General features: G+C 40.9%; 1 protein-coding gene across 1 annotated transcript; it reads left to right on the top strand.

The window, feature by feature from the left end:
* Window positions 1-1,872: 1,872 nt before the first annotated feature.
* LOC138410840 (uncharacterized abhydrolase domain-containing protein DDB_G0269086-like) lies at window positions 1,873-5,599 on the top strand. The gene is made up of 3 exons (XM_069528554.1): window positions 1,873-2,037; window positions 2,338-3,687; window positions 5,480-5,599. Exons 1-3 carry the CDS (start codon window positions 2,008-2,010, stop codon window positions 5,597-5,599), a joined length of 1,500 nt encoding a protein of 499 aa, XP_069384655.1. The 5' UTR covers window positions 1,873-2,007.
* Window positions 5,600-17,715: the final 12,116 nt, after the last annotated feature.

Genomic DNA, 17,715 nt, shown 5'->3' with positions numbered 1-17,715 from the left:
TGGCTTATGAGGTTGCCAGTTGCTGGCAACTACTGACCTGTAAATGTTTACATCCATTAACTCAATAAATAGGACAGAAGCTGTTTTTAATTGTTTAGGTGTAAACTTCTCTTTTAAGTGACAATGCGTTTTGTTCCTGCAGCTGTGTCACCACATCCAATTATAAATCTGTATGCAAATTGTTACCATTTGCTAGGTGGACATTCAAATGATTAACAACAGCAGACCATTCTTTTTTAATTGTTTAATTTTGTCACTTCAGTGTGACCACAACACATCATCAGAAACCCCATATATGCAGTGTCGTGCTGAACTGAAACCGGCTTTACACTGAACATTGTTGTGGTTGTTGTGAGTCACGCAAAGTGTGTCAGACACCTTTATAGAAAGGTTGGTTGTGCACTAATCCTCTGCTCAGTGCAGCCAAGGGAAATTGGGTACAAAGTTGTGCTCTCCATCTCTCTGACTAAAGGCTCTCATGCAAATCTCAGGGTGTTTTGGCTGAGCATTGCTGCAGAATGCTACGAATCCATTAATTCTTGTTGGAGATGGACTGTGGGAAGCCTGGATCTCAGTGTGTAAAACGAGGCCTCTCTCTTTTTATGTGCAATAGAGTTTCTCACCTCTTATTGCCAGACACTAGGATTAGAAGGAGAACCGGTCGGTAGTTAGTTGTTCGGCCACTCCCCCCATGGAGCCAATTCTCGCTCTCTCAAGATGTACGGCCACTCCAGAGCCTTGGGCTGAAATATAATCTTGAGCTTTGCACAGTAAATTACATAGCCTCTCCGGGAAACAATACACCCAGGTACTGCATGGCGGGAAGGGGTGGAGGGGTGAATACTTATAAACTAAAGTGGATGGTATGGTAACAGATACATGCACAAGGTTTTGACAACTTTGGGACTGAAACAATATATCACCTGTGTCATGTTGGCCTTGAAATGGGGGGATGGATTGTATTCTCATGGATCAAGTGGAATTTCTTCATTTTCAAACACGTAACCAGCGGAGGCACCAGAAAATTATTATTGGGGGGGCAATGGGGGGACCTGATTGTTTCTAGGAGGTGCTAGTGAATTCTGACCCAACAAACACCAACAAATAATACTATCATAGATATAGATTTACTGTTCCCAGGCTCATACACTACATATTGTGAAATGCACGTTACTAAATGTTTATCATAGAACAACACCTGCATATTTAATAACTTGTATTTAATGAAGGAACAAAAACCAAACAAATATTTCGAGGGGATGAGGGGCAAAGAGGGGGGTGCAGCCTTTGACAGGAGGGGCTTAAGACCCTGCTTGAAGATTGCCCCCCCCCCCCCCCCCTGGCGCCACCACTGGGTGCAGAGACTGAAGATGGGCTTGCAAGGGTTATTAGCTGCGGTCACTAGTACTATAGTGATGCTACTGAACAGCAATGTGCCAACAATGCTGCACATTTGACTTTTTTTTATATGCTTGCCTCCCTCTTCCCTTATTATTTTCTCGTCTCTGTTGGAGTTGTAATTGTACAAACGCTGAATTCAATTTAAAAGAAGCCACTATAACGTATTGATGGATTCACAGAATGATTGAAAGATCCATCCCCAAAAAAATTCCAATAGGCTATATTGGACTTTCCCAATGACCAGCCAGTGGCATCATCTGACAGAGAGAGAGAGAGAGAGAGAGAGAGAGAGAGAGAGAGAGAGAGAGAGAGAGAGAGAGAGAGAGAGAGAGAGAGAGAGAGAGAGAGAGAGAGAGAGAGAGACCTGGAACTACGCCTTTGACTTTGATGTGTGACTCTATAGATCAAATCAAGGGATGATGAGTATGTGTTTTAGAATAAAGCAGATCATAGCCAAATAGCTCACCTCTTTAAGCCAAACAAAATCTTTGTCAGTGAAACACACAATCACACGAGATACATATCTCTGGCAACTTTTGACCGTCACAAGATAATACTCTACAAAAACCTTGTTTATACACTGCAGTACCTTTTACAGTAATCAACATGGACAGGATCAACAGCTCAAAATATGAGGTAAGACTTTTCTAAGGAGAAGAGGTTTTGAGGCAAACTTTACTTAAGTGTTATACTTGTTCAAACCACCTTAGATTTTCTTTCATTTCTTTATCTTATCGAGGGGATGGATTTCACAATTTCAATTTTCACAACCCATCACAATAGTTGTCTGACATTCAGACTGAGTAACATTTTGTGTCTGTATGTAACAGTAGTTTGCCTGACATGCTGCTCCTGTTCACTTTGCTATTGTGACTCAGAAGAAACACCTTTCTGGGAGTGTGCTTTAATTTGTTCTTTGTATGTTGTGTCTTTCAGTCACTTGGACAAGTGCAACCCAAAAATTCAACCCAGCGACAGAGTTGCAGCAAAAGCAAAATGCTGCAGGACCTCCGTCAAGCCCTCCAGGACTCGAAGAGGGAGAATCAGGAGGCTGTAAACGCTCAGCGGGAGGAGATGGTGGTTAAAAACGCCTTGCTAAGGAGGCTGGAGGTAGAAAACGCCCAGCTGAAGGCTAAAAACAACTGTCTGGAGGAATCAGGGGCTGGGAAGTACAGGCTGATGGGGATGGAGATAGAAAGCAACTGGTTGAATGCTGAAAATACACGGCTGAAGGCTGAAAACGCCCAGCTGAAGGCTAAAAACAACTGTCTGGAGGAATCAGGGGCTGGGAAGTACATGCTGATGGGGATGGAGATAGAAAGCAACTGGTTGAAAGCCGAAAACACACGGCTGAAGGCTGAAAACGCCCAGCTGAAGGGGGTGGAGATAAAAAACGCCTGTCTGGAGAAATCAGAGGCTGAAAATGCCCAGCTGAAGGAAGAAAACGCCCAGCTGAAGGCTGAAAAAGACCGTCTGGAGGAATCAGGGGCTGGGAAGTACATGCTGATGGGGTTGGAGATAGAAAGCAACTGGTTGAAAGCCGAAAACACACGGCTGAAGGCTGAAAATGCCCGTCTGGAGGAATCAGAGGCTGAAAATGCCCAGCTGAAGGTGGAAAACGCCCAGCTGAAGGATGAAAACAACTGTCTGGAGGAGCTGAATGCTGAAAACACACGGCTAAAGGCTGAAAACGCCCGTCTGGAGGGATCAGAGGTTGAAAATGCCCAGCTGAAGGTGGAAAACGCCCAACTGAAGGATGAAAACAACTGTCTGGAGGAGCTGAACGCTGAAAACACACGGCTGAAGGCTGAAAATGCCCGTCTGGAGGAATCAGAGGCTGAAAATGCCCAGCTGAAGGTGGAAAACGCCCAGCTGAAGGATGAAAACAACTGTCTGGAGGAGCTGAACGCTGAAAACACACGGCTGAAGGCTGAAAACGCCCGTCTGGAGGGATCAGAGGTTGAAAATGCCCAGCTGAAGGTGGAAAACGCCCAACTGAAGGATGAAAACAACTGTCTGGAGGAGCTGAACGCTGAAAACACACGGCTGAAGGCTGAAAATGCCCGTCTGGAGGAATCAGAGGCTGAAAATGCCCAGCTGAAGGTGGAAAACGCCCAGCTGAAGGATGAAAACAACTGTCTGGAGGAGCTGAACGCTGAAAACACACGGCTGAAGGCTGAAAACGCCCGTCTGGAGGGATCAGAGGTTGAAAATGCCCAGCTGAAGGTGGAAAACGCCCAACTGAAGGAGCTGGAGGTAGAAAACGCCCATCTGAAGTGTCTGGAGGTACGTTACAGATCAGTTAATTCTGATTTGAATAATATTGGATTGTTGATTTGTTTCAGATTCAGACTTTGAAAAAGAATAGAGTGAAACTTATGCTGTCTCTGTCTTTTCAGGAACAGGCCTTGAAGACCGACAGCTACAAGGGCTTGGCCAAGAAGGAGAAAGAGGAGAAGAAAGAAAGGAAGAAGAGAGATGAGGAGGAGAAGAAAGAAAGGAAGAAGAGAGATGAGGAGGAGAAGAAAGAAAGGAAGAAGAGAGATGAGGAGGAGAAGAAAGAAAGGAAGAAGAGAGATGAGGAGGAGAAGAAAAAAAAGAAGAAGAGAGATGAGGAGGAGAAGAAAGAACGGGAGAAGATAGAGAAGGAGGAGAAGAAAGAAAGGAAGAAGAGAGATGAGGAGGAGAAGAAAGAAAGGAAGAAGAGAGATGAGGAGGAGAAGATAGAAAGGAAGAAGAGAGATAAGGAGAAGATAGAAAGGAACAAGATAGAGATAGAGAAGGAGGAGAGCAAGGGGACGATGAGCAGGAGGTTCCGCATTTTTCTCGCAAAATGCTGTAACTTCTGCTAATCTCTGACTTCTCAAGAAGTCTTCATCTTATCAGCTACACACGTTTATTTGAGCTGTTTGAGGAGTAGTGTTTGTTTGATTTGTAGAATATAGAACATGAAACAATTCAGTCTAGGTCTAAACAGATGCACTAACAAAGCCATCACTTTATCCTTTGCTGATTGCTGCTGATACAACAGCCATGATAGTGCATAAGATTGACACACACTGGTTAGTGGTTCTACCACCGTCTCCAAAATTGAACAACGAAGAATGAAATCCAAATGCCTTCCACTTAGTCTCTCTCTTCTGGAATGTATGGGATTGATCAGTCATATTTCCTGGTGTCTGGTCAGAATCAAAAAGCGTATTTTTCACATCTGAAATAGTTTTCAGAGCTGTCACAGATGAATCTACATCATTCTCTTCCACCATCTGAAAAATCTCATCACTGTTCATACTAGGCTCTATCTTTAACATTCGCTTCTGTGTTTCATCTACTTCCCCCTTAAATTTCAAAGATGTCATGACAAGTGTCTGCGTCATATTTACAAAATTTCGTAGACGTCAAAGATGTTGTCACTGTTTTAGTATTCATCCCCTTTAAAGTCATACCTCTAGCGGTAGCCTCAGTCGATGTATTAACACTCTTAGTTGTTTCCCCAACAACTTGGAGTTCTAAACTCTTATTTTCATCTATGACCATTAGAGTCACTATACTAACTCTGAGACCCAACTCTGACCCTTAACTCGGAAACTGTGGATCATAAAAAGAACTTTTATAAGCACCTTGATCTTCTTGCTGGGGCATACATACATGTATGCTACAACCTCCTTCAACCTTCAGTCTTCTCTTGTCGTTAATTAACACATACTTTCCCTAATGATAATGTGCTTGACAGATCTAAAATTCTGCCATGACCATCTTCCGCATGGGCTCTAAGCTTCCCTTCACCAATGTTTTCTCCCGTACACTGGCATGGGAGCTGAACTGATTTCCCCAAGGTCACTTCAACCCTAACTCTCGTGACGTTTTGGTGTGACCCTTTTCCGAACTGGTCTTGGACTCCTTTGTCTAACTGAATATCTTGCAGTGGAATCATAGCCCTTTGTAAGCACATACTGGCATTGGCAGCTACAAAACAGAGAGCAACAGCAGCGCAGTAGAGAACTGCTCGACCTCTCCACCTTCAACTCTCAGGCCTCTTAATGAGTCTGAAGCTAAACCTGTGCCTCCAGTTCCACAGGCTCTCAGAAAAGCAGCTTCTGATGAGGATGATGATGAAGATACAGCTGATGAAGAGCAGCTGAAGGCCCACAGGTGTTTGGAGCTCTACATGGTTTACTCTGAAAAGTACTTCAAGTAAATGACAGAGGATGGGGTACAGTAACGCAGTGGCGAACCGTGAGCACTACAGCTGGGCCTTCACCTCAGCCGCCATCACCGATATATATATATATATATATATATATATATATAATAAATCATCACAGAAAAAAGCAACAGTACGATGAATTGAAAGGGTTTAACAACTGCAATCCTTTAATTAACGATGACAAGGATGTAAACAAATAAACCATAACATCAATAACATTCTCATTCGCAGTCTCAATTTTCATTTATAGGGTTCTACTACACCTCCTTAATTCTCAGGACAAGGGAGCATGGGGGGAATAAAAACCCTCTGAAAACAAAAATCCAACCATACACTTCTGATAATTTTGATAAATTTACATATTGAATTAAAGGCAATTTGCACTGGGATTTTTACAGACAACCTCTGCAATAAATACAAATTCCTGAATGTCCACTTGGCCAGTAATATTAATCCCTTGAAATAATAATCAATGTGGCTCATACTTACAGGAAACGAAGTCCACTCGTCTGTCTTTCTTTGTGAAGTGGGCGATGGCAGAGTCATAAAGTTTGTCCTTTGATGTGAGCTCCAAAAGAAGTCCTTTCTCTTTGGACATCAGTGCCAAAGCTCCCAGGCGATCCTGTCCAGTACTGTTCCTGGTCGTGCGTTTTGATGCGCTTCAGAGCCGAGAAAGACCGCTCCACGGAGGAGGTGGACACGGGGATGGTCAGCACCAGGCAGGTGAGGTGATACAGCTGCGGCATGCTCTCAGTCAGCTCTTTAAGTGTCAGAAAGTGCAGCAGGTCTGATGGGCTCCTTGCCTCAAAGTTTGCCATGTTGTACATGACCGTCAGTTCAGTCTTGAGCCTGGGTAGGTCAAAGTAAAGCCCGTAATTGTCAGCAAGGCTCTGAAACTCAGAGTTGGGTCCTCATAGATGGAGTCAAATTTGGCCTTTTCTCTCTCTGTGGTGCTGCAAAAGTCATTGATGCTGGACAAACAGAAATGCATGTAATACTCCTTATTCTGCAAGATCCCAAAGAGCACATCGGAGTAGGCGAACACTGAGTTGAATGTGGCGAGGAGAAAGCAGACCTCGAAGCCCATCAACAGTGCCATGTATCCATCAGCGCTGTGTACAGCATCATCATCAAAATATTTGTGGTTGTCAACAATGAATTCAAAGAGCTCCAATAGCTCATACACAGTGCAAACCAAACGTGATGAGTCACTCTGGGCAGTCTTCGCTGGCATATTTCATCCAGGAGTTACGTGCGTTTGGCTGACCTTGTGAAAAAGGCTGCGAGGCCACTTAGGTGGGAGACATTTTTTTTTATTTTAGCAGCACTTTGAGACATGACAAGGTTCAGAGTGTGTGCATAACAGTGAACGAATAGAGCTTGTGGTATTTTTTCCTTGACTCTAGCTTGGACCCCATTCAGTCCAGAGGCCATGACTGCAGCTCCATCGTAACACTGGGCAATTACCTTATTGGTGCAGGCACAGTCCTCCAGAAACTCCAAAACCTGACCAGCTATGGCTTCTGCGTGCTAATCACCACTGACATCGCCAAACTGGAAAAAGCGCTCCTTCACACCACTGTCAGTGGTGTAACGCAGGACATATGACATCTGAGCGGTGTTACTTACGTCACTTGTCTCGTCTACCATAACGGAGACAAAAGGCGTGTTCCTGACCTCCTCCCTCATTGCTTCGGTTGTTACATCTGCCACCGACTGAATCAGGTCATTCTGAATTTTGTTGGAGGTGCCGATGAAAACAGTGGCCGAATCCATGTGACAGCGCAGAGGGTTGTCATACTCCGCCAAAAACTCCAGCAACTCCAAGTAGTTCCCCTTGTTTTTGGAATCTTTACTTTCATCATGTCCTCGAAATGCCAGTTCTTGCTTTCCAAGAAATATGACGACATTGATGAGACGTTTCAGGATCTCTCGGTTCTGCCTGACCTTGTTGTTGTGGGCCGTAGTATGATTACGGCGCTGCTCATCTAGCTGAAGATCAACTGTTGTGTCCCCAAAAGTTTTCGAACTGACCGTCGCTTGCAGGTGTGCCGCAGATTCTTGATGTTGTTGGGCTGACTTTGTCAGATTTGTAAGGCTGACAAATCCGCCGCTGACCCAGGTGGATGACTTGTCAGTTGTAAACAATAAACAACTCCAGCAGTACAGCCTGTTTGTTTTCTTACAGCCCGTCATCCTTGGATATCGCTGATAATTTTCGGTCTTGAAATGCCTTTCCACTTTCTTAACCTTTTCTTTTAATTCCAGTTCTGGAGTTGGTCTTCCGTTTTTATTATTTGAAGTTTTTCTGTGAAAGACCGCCTTGAAAAAGGCGATGCTATCAAGATAGCCACAACGTCACTCTCGTCTTCCGCCATTTAACTCTGTCTCTCAACTGCTCTCAACACTCCGCCGAATTTCAAATGTTCGAACTTCACGAAGGCCTAGGATCTTTGTTTTTTTCTCCGCCCACTTGAAATCAAACCGTGATTGGTCAATTTGCCTGTCATTCTCCAAACCATAACACATAGCTTGGCCTCCCCCAGGATTCGTGAAGTCCTAACCAATCAATGAGCCAGCTAAGACGGACGATTCTGATTGGATAACATGTTCTCAGGACAGTAACCCTTTCATTGCTGATGTGAACTTGACAGTAAACTTAACCTTAGAACATACAGTAGATGAGAGAAAATGTATTAAATGTATTGTATTAAATACATATAAATGAGATAGAAATAAATATATATATATATATAATTTAAAATAATATATATATATTTTAAATTAAAAAATAATAATTTATTTTTTATTTAATGCTCCTATTCTCTGAAGGCGTAGAAGGCCCTGAAGGTTCCCCACTGCAGTAACGTTTAACAAATGCTCCTGAAAGCAGTTCTGAGAGCAAACGTTAAATGTGTAGTCCAGCCAAAAGTGTTTGATGAATGTCAATGTTTTCTGACCTATGCTGTTTTTTAATGGGTTTAGATCCATGTTCAACTTAAAGCCTACCAATCCAGATTTTCTATAGACAGTTTGCAAGGGTTGGGTAAGTGATTCCTGTCGAACAACTGTTGATATTGCAACTAAAGACCAAAACCTCACACCCTGCCCTCCACTGCTTCTTAAGAATCTCCACCCCAACCATTCGTGCACAATCATTGCCAATAAAGTGTGCAATTGATGTCAAAAAGTTGGAATTAGACACAATAAACATCAACAGTTATCTTCTTCGAGTCAGCCGCAGTCTATGGTGCTTCAGCCCCTAGCATTTGGCGCGCTGTGAACATTACTATGAGAGTAGTGGTCTTAGAATTTTCACTTGCCAAAAGTAGTTTTGAAACAGCAGTAGTTGCATTATCTGAGGGCACTTTTGCAGGTTGCCCTCCCATCCCTTGATAGTAGAAGGTGAAATGATCTTCTTTAAAATGTGACAGGGAATGTTTCCATGTGTGTTATTTATAAATTGCTCTGAGAAAGAGGATTAGAATATCATTACCAAATACTGTTTTCGACCATTGCCATATAAATCACTGTCACATTCATTTCTCTTCCACTGCCGCTTTCACTCTGCCCCCCAGTCCTGTGCACGAGCACAAATACTCTTTTTGCTGACTGATCAAACCTCTTGTATTCAAACCATGTATTTGTGATTCTTTATCATAAACTGTCAAAAAGCTGAGCGGTAATCAACAGGTACAAGCACAGAGCAGCATGTTTTTACAAGAGAACCCTCTCAGATGTACTGAGAGTGTGTTTTATGGTCCACTATCTTCCAACCAGACATAACAGGGAAACAGCATGTAGGGGTTAGCCACAGAAGGAGGAGATAAGTAAGAACAAAGTGATCCGTCCCATGGTGTCAAAACAAGACCTCCCATTTCACCCCTATAGAAGCTGTGGCCTTGAACCAGACACTAGACACTTTTCGAACTTCTGTGAGATTAGGAACAGAGACGTCCTCAGACAAAACTATCACACGACCTGATTGGACACCAGCCAAGGCCTTCAGCCATGCTGGGGATGTGTTTCTTAGATGTTTGGTAATATTTGGGGCAGCCTGTGACTTTTAGAAATTCAGTTTCCCCAACACAGCCAGCATGACTGTGGTGCCACTGGCATGATAGTGAACTTGATCAGTTAGAATAATTAAAATACAGGTTAGTTTACTTTTGAGGTTATTTTATTTGTACCTGTAGATAATCTGTTCTCAATATGATTTATCTGTAATACATGAACCAGTTTGTTGGAAAGCTGATTCAAGTTTGGGTGTGGCTATGAGGCCAGAATCTTTTTCACAAACCAGTCTCTGTCAATATAATACACAGTGTTTACTTCCCTTGTCATGTCTAGAAAACATTTAGCACTATGCAATTTACTGTTCAACAAAACATCACAAACAACCAGGATAATGTTGGAGACAATGGAGAAAATGATCATAATTTCATTTTGTCTTTTATGTTTATTGCAATCTCTCAATTATTCAGCTCTTCTATTTCTACCAACACACGTCTGCACCCATTTAAGCACACATCTGTCAGCAATATTTAGGCATCAACCACATGCTGCTCTTTATATTGAAAAACCAAGTAGCGGTGACATATCACAGCAATCAGCTGCAGTGGAGCGTGAAATGAAGGTGTAATAGTGTTTTTGTTGAACCACCTGATATGAAAGGGCCTTTAAAAAATGTTGCTGATACCTCTTCACTTTCTTTTGGACTCAGGGCTTTCTTCATTCTGCTGATTTGCTCCTCCTGCATCTTTACCTTCAGCCAATGAGGAAGTTTAGGTCCAGAGTGTGGTTGCTTAGCCAATCAGTGATGAGAGGTATGAAAGAAGCTGTGTCTCAGTTCAGGGCCGCATCCTTGGGAGGCTGCATTTGAAGATCGATTGTGTAACTGCGGTAAATGTGCTGGATAAATCTATCCTTTTATCCCTGAGAAACAAAAGCCCCCAGTGGATTGATCCTTCCCGGCTAACACTATCCCAGGATTCATTGCACTTTGGTGATGAACTGTTTTTCAAAGAGATAATGGTGCCGGCAAGTATCATGCTTCAACTCAACCAAACAGCTGTACACATCATTTAACCATTTCAATTCAGGCGGGTCGAGCTGGTGACACAGAAGCCTCTGTAGACCGTTTCATTTCGGTTCCGGCTTTCACGGTCTACGCGGCCCACGATGGCCGTCTCCTTCCTTCTGTTACCTGCTGAGGGCGGGAATTGGGATACAGGCCGAATCTCATGGCCACAGCTCATGTTTGAATTCACTGGCAAAAGTAAAAGGGTTCAAGCAAATCTTTGTGAATTACTCAATTGCAGCTTCAACACTGAAACTAGAGGCTCTTCAGGGGCTGTTTCTAAAATCGTATTACCTGAAAACATGAAGTCCAAACACAAGTAGATAGATTTGGGTTCATTTGTTTTGGGGGAGAGAATATTACACTTCACTAATGATGATTTTGGTGAAAGATTTGTAAAATATTGTGTTTTATTTTTAAAATAAATGCACTCAAAATAAATATATAATTGAATTACTTAAATGCAGAGCAGGAGGATGACACAGGAAATGTATAATATTGACCAAATGTAACAAATAATTCATTATCAAAGCTGAAGAAACTTCAAGTCATTTAAAGAGGTTGTATGATAGAGAGGTTCACCAGCCACATTTTAGTTGTGTCTATTCTTTAAAATCGGCAGCTGCCTCCTGCTCATTAACATTTCATACAAATAGAATTTTTATGAAGCCTTTTCCACCCACTCACTTTATGCGTAGAGGTATGCTGGAGGTAATTCTGTTGTGTGGGAAGTGATGCCTTGCGTGGGCACCCTCTCTTACAGACTTAATGTGTTGAATGAAGTTGCTGATTGCATTCTCAGTTGCCCATATTGCACATTACAGTTGACCCACTGGTCAAGAATCTAGCACCCTCATGCAACATTGGATTCTTCAGTGCCATGTTCAACACAACATCAACATTTTACTGCATCATTTTCTAAAAGAATCAAACCCATAAAGTAAAGCACAACAATCAAACAAACAAAACACTAATGAAGTGACATTTGGATGCTAGAATGGAAGTACTGCTCATTCACTTGAGTTAAGGTCAGGCGCTGCAAAACTTAATTGCCTGTTCCATTACTTTGCTTATGATGCGTGCAGGAGAAGTTGAGAAAAGCTCAACTTTTCAAGCGGCAGCACAGGTACAAGCCAATCAAATCATATTACTGCTTGACATTAAACATCCAAATAAACCTGAAGAGAGAAACCATTTACTTAACATGAACTTGCCTTTAGCTTTGCATGGACAGTTTCATGGCATATCAAGAAAGCTGGTTATGTTGTGTTCACCGAGCATGAAATGTGATTGGTTGTTGACAGTATGACGATCATGCCAGCACCAAGCGTCAGGCACGCTTACCATTGATCTTAAAAGCAACGTATACGCAATTTGTATTCCTTATCAAATAAAACAAAGGCATTGTGGATGGTGAGACCAGACTAAAAAGCTCAAATTGTAATCCCATTACAGTCAAATTTCCATTAACTGTTCAAAGACATGAATTGTTTATCTCCTTGTATGACAGCTAAGTGCCTAAAATGGAAATGGAATGCAAAATGTGACATTAAGGGCTATTTTAAAATACAGTAATAAAGAATAAAGGAAAAAGTGACGTTTTAATGTGAGGCCAGCCTGTGGGTGTTGGTTAGCTACCATGGAAAAACAATAGAGGGTGTTTCCTGTTGGAGTCAAAGCACCTCTGCCTTCAGCTTCCTCTGATTACTGAGCGAGTGTGTCTGCAGTGTTGTGTGTGTGAAAAAGACTGAAGGAGCGCTGTGGTTGTCACAGATATATTGCCTAAAATGCAGAGGGTGCTTCACTCTGCCATAGTGATTACATTCAGTGGGTGTATAAGAGGCAGCAGCACTGTCTCAGACGCTTACACATAAGGGCCGGTTAGGGTCGTGAACCAATCAGCTGCCTCCCTGCCTTTGTGCGTACATCAACAGGTGCTCCCTACGTGCGTCCTGACATCATGTCCCAAAGCGCAGCAGCAGCAGGCTGCACTTCAGCCAAAGAAAGCAGAGCAAAGACAATGTCAGAGTCAGAGGTGAACACACCCGTGGTACAATATTGGCGCTTTGATTTTGCAGGTAAAGAGATAAAATTATCTTCTATTTACTCTGGACAGCATGTGGGCACCTCCTTTTTTAATTATAAGTCTCAAGACATGTTTTGCTGTTTAGAACTGACTATAGCAGAAACTGAACATTATCTGGTGTGTTATTAAATTAATATTAACAATAATAAAAATTGCCCCGAACAAAGACATTTCTTTGTTTTGTCTCGTAGTTAAAAGACACATGCTTTAAGATACCTTCTCAATCATTAGCTTGCACTGAAGTAGAGTTTTTCACACTATTCCAATGATTGAAAGCTTATGGAGATTACATTCTCTTCTCTAATATATTCAGATTATGGGGGCAGTTTTCATTGAGCCCCCCTGTTTTTCTGTTACTGCTCACAAATGTCTATAGAGGTTTATAACATGAGAATTTCCTAGAATTTAGAAAGCATTGTGAAACTGAAATATTCACAATTTGTGTCTCCTCCATTTTGGGTGAATGCCTGACAACAGTGTGAGAGTAAAACGACAAGTAGTTTCACCTCTGAGTATCCAGAATGCTATACTGAAGTAAAGTGCTTCATCTGTATGAGTGAGCTTCGAATAACTTCCACAGCAACACAGTATGTTTATAACTCAATAAAGGTAAAACCGAATCCAAATGTCTGAGTCTCCGCGAGAAACGTCCTTTTGAGATACATTCGTTTACTAGTCCCGTTATCAGAGTGGCCGATTATGTTCCAGTTTTAATTCCTCTTCTCTCTGGATGAGGCAAACTGGTTTCAGGAGACTGTAATGACACTTTCTGGCAACAGGAAAGGGTTATGTTATAAACCTATTGTTCACCAGCAGCCAGCTGGCTCATATTGTTCTACTGTCAGGGGAGTTTGACATTGTCAGTCCATGTTTAAATTCTGCCTTTGTGTTCTGTTCGGGGCCGGCAGAGGAAGTGTTTACGTCTCCCGGACAGTTGGCTTTGTCTACTGTCCATGGTTTTTCTCACTTTTCCGGATCTGTTTATCCAGCTACTTCAACCCTCTGACATGAATCTGTTCTGTGTTTCTAAAATTACATCAAATCAATAACAAAAAGGCTACAGACTCATATTTGCAGACACATTAATACAAATTAATATTTTGTGGTGACAGAGCTCTTGAAGTATTATATGCATGAAAGAGATAAAAAAAGGGCAGTAATTGCTGTTTACGGTTGGCAGCAACCGTTTTCATGGAGCAATCAACTTTTGTAATGATGCTTCATGAAAGTTACCCACTTGTATGTTTACTGTCTGCTGGGGGTTTTCTTCTGTGAAATGGCTTCGGCAAAGTGATAATTAAGACGAGACGTTTTGACTGAAGTCCAAGGGAGGAGACGCTTAGACAAGAGAGATGGTGACGTCATCGGCCCTGCAGGGGGTGATGTTTACGACACACCATGTCTCCCCGGAGAGAGCTAACGTGACGGTCCGAGCTAATGGAAACACTGAGAACACCACTACATTTAAAGTGAGATCATCAGCAGACATTTGTATCTGGTCTTCTTGCTATGACATGTATTGCATCAATCTGTCATTGCTCTTATGTGCACTATTTTCTTTGATGTCACTTGTATGACTTGAGGTCATTTAAAGAGTGTGGGTGGTATTGTGACCTCAGTTTGTGGCATTTTAAAAGTTCTCCTACAGAAGACTCTAATTCAAGTCTTATTCCAAACAGTAGTCACTGTTACACTTCTCTTTCTCAGAATGAAAATATATACTTTCTGTGCACCAGAGGATTTTTAGTCATTCTGATGTTGTGTCTTTGCAGAAGGGTAGTGTTGGTCTGTCTGGCGGTTGGTTTGTTTGGTTGTTCATTTGGTTGGTCAGTTTGTTGTTTGGACAGTCAGTTATTTCAACACTTTATTTATTATATATCTATATCTACATATCTATGCTCTTATATATATGTATATTTATATACATATATATAAAAGAGCATAGATCCAATGAGAGGCAACAAAGGATTTGGAAAGGAGGGCACCAGCCACAAGATGGTCTGCACCTTGTTTTAAAACTTTTAGCTGCATTTAAACCCTGAGCCTCTTATCTATCATATGCAATTTTTAGCTTTTCAAAGTTGTACTTCTTGTTCCTCTGAGGTAATTTAATTCCCTGTTGTTCTGAAGTAATGTGCAGTCAAGCCCATTCTGTCAAAGAAAAATGTCACATGCCTGTTGCAGGAAATGCCTGACTGAAAGAGTTGATCATAAATGTGGGGGATTTTACACTGCACCATTTCCTCCATACAGCTACTGTGAATCCCCCAAAACAGTCATGTCAACTAAGTGAGAGTTTAAACTGCAAACAGCTGAAATTAAAACAATGAGAGACAGAGGATATTGTAATAATTTGATGATGAATACAAAATAAATAAATAAATGTAGAAAGAGCATCTTTAGTTGTAACTGTATTTATTTTTTCATGTATTTGTGTATTTAACCATTTATTTCTACATTTATTATATGGATAAAAATTTATTAATTAATATTTGGTTATTTTTACGTATTTGTATGTTTTTCTTGATGTTTTTCCATACAAGTTTTTTTTCAATATTAATTGTATATGGGGATTACATTACAGAGACACTCAAATCCACAACAGAGACAAAAACAAAATAATGTGTAACCATGACAAACAAAAAATATTTGTTACACAGTTCATTTCATGTCAAGGGCAAAGCAACTCTTTATTGTAGTGCTTGTCAAATAACAGATTCAAATAAGGATTCACTCTTGACTTTTTTCTTGAAATATTTTCTTATATAGTGTAGTAGAATTGCTCTGGAACTTATTACCTTAAAGTCATTTGCAAACGAGATAATGTGAACATAATGTACATTACAGAGACAGTGCTCTCATGATATAATACAATGGTGGAAAGAGGCTCAGCATGTGATCACTAATCTGATTCAGACTGAAAGGAACAAACAAGATGAACTTTTCTTTGTAACGTCATGTTAGACCAGTTTAAAGGTCCTTTCTTTCTGCATGGTGACTGCAGACAAACTAAATTTATTTTTTGTCTGCAGTCAGGCCTTTTCTCTCCGTATGTTTCTAACAACATCATCAGACTGCAGTGGTCTCTTCTAGGGAACATAAATCATTCAAACCTTCTTTACCTGTCAATCACCTGTGGCATATACAGTATATTATGATATAATATGCATTTCAATTGCATTAATTTATGAAAATGACTTCTTCTTCATCTTTGTTCAGTTTATTGGCAGGTGGCAACCAATGTCAAGGTGAATTACCACCATCAACTGTGGGACCTCTCTTTTCATTACTTCACATCCCCCAAGGAGGGAGGCTAAGATAAAAACAAAACAAACAAAAACGTCTTCAAGTTTAAGTTTTCAAATGGCTTCAAATTGTTCACATGCATATTTTCGGCTTTAATCTAAACTCAAATGGAGTGCATGGGTGCAATGAAAAGCTAAGTTTTGTTATATTAAATCAAATAAACTACAGGATTCAGGAACTAGACCTTTCCTGCTCAACAGAGGTGAGTACTTGTTTTCTAAAATGGGACTTATCCTTTTGCACTTTACTAATGACTAATGAGCTCTGTACCCCTGAGATGATCAAGAATAATAATTGTGAAGTGCATTTGAGAGCAAAGTAAATTTGGTCTTAGTTTCACTTTGAACTTAAAATAAATTCGCTTGGAAAATTGCGTTTTACTGATGGATATATGTGACACCTCATAGTTTATTCTGAACCAGGTCCTGAGGTACATTTTCTACCTTGAGATACTTGAAAGCCTCAAGTAACTAAGACTATTTACACGGTCACTATAAACACGTGACCACTTTGAGTCTTCATCTCATTTTCTGTGGGAAACAATTTTTCTAAAGCAAGACTGTGACGAGGCGACTCTGTCCTGTGTTCGGTTTGCTTCTTGAAATGGCTGAATTACAATGACCGCCCCCTTCAGATAACATAGCTTCCATTGTGAATGCTGACTTCTCTCACTGCATAAACATGCCACTTCCCTCACTTCCTGTACCACCTGCTGCCAGCCTCAGTGGAAGTTTGAACATTGATTTGTTTCAATTCGTGTTCCCAAAAAGTTGTGCACAGAAAGTTTGAAAGGTTAGATGCATCTCATTTTTAATTTTGTAATTTCAAGGGCCAGTCTTTGTTTTTGTGAAACAAAAGCTATTTCCCTCTGCTTTTCGGATCCCATTCTCCTGCTCATCCACGCAAATCTGAAAACACAATGTGCAAGGACAGTTTCATTTTAAAATCTGAACATTAACAATTCTGAAACATGCCTTTTTTAATTGTAGAAGATATTTCAATACAAATTGTTGGAAAGACCAGTACCTTTCTAACATTGTGCCGTGGTGCACTGCAGCAACATTAGTCACTTCTAAAGTAAGTGTCAAGGGGTCGATTGTACGAAGTGTTTCAAGAGAGAGAGAGAGAGATGAGGCACCATCAGGTTTCAGCTCTGATTGACTAGTTGTTATTTGAAAATAATAACAGTGATGATTATGGATGTAAATATGTTATTAATTATAGATGCAAAAATTAAATAATAATAATAATAACATAATTGTTGTCTGAATCCTGCAGCTCTGGCGTCAGAGATACCTGACCAATTAAATAAATAATTAAAAATAAAATAAATAAAAACATGCCCTGGTGGTCTAGTTAACAAAAGTCCTAATCGGTTACCTTGTTAAATAGTCGTCATAGTTCCTCTTATTCATGACCGATTCACAACCATATGTTTACTATAGTCACCATGACGACAAAGGTTCACTAACCTAAATCAATTTAAAGGTGGTAGGTAAGGTGATGTTTCCATGACGGCGAAGTGCCTGTATGTTCGCTGCTGGTATGCTTCTATGGGTTGTTTAGGGACAAATGACCTCCATGATTGTTGTTGGAGGACTTGTTTTTCTAAATGAATATATATTCTCATTATCA

This window comes from Paralichthys olivaceus, chromosome 7, assembly GCF_024713975.1.
Source record: "Paralichthys olivaceus isolate ysfri-2021 chromosome 7, ASM2471397v2, whole genome shotgun sequence".
In the NCBI taxonomy this organism is placed as follows: domain Eukaryota; kingdom Metazoa; phylum Chordata; class Actinopteri; order Pleuronectiformes; family Paralichthyidae; genus Paralichthys; species Paralichthys olivaceus.
Note: the sequence above shows the minus strand (reverse complement) of the source record. Positions and strands in the feature narration are given on the sequence as shown.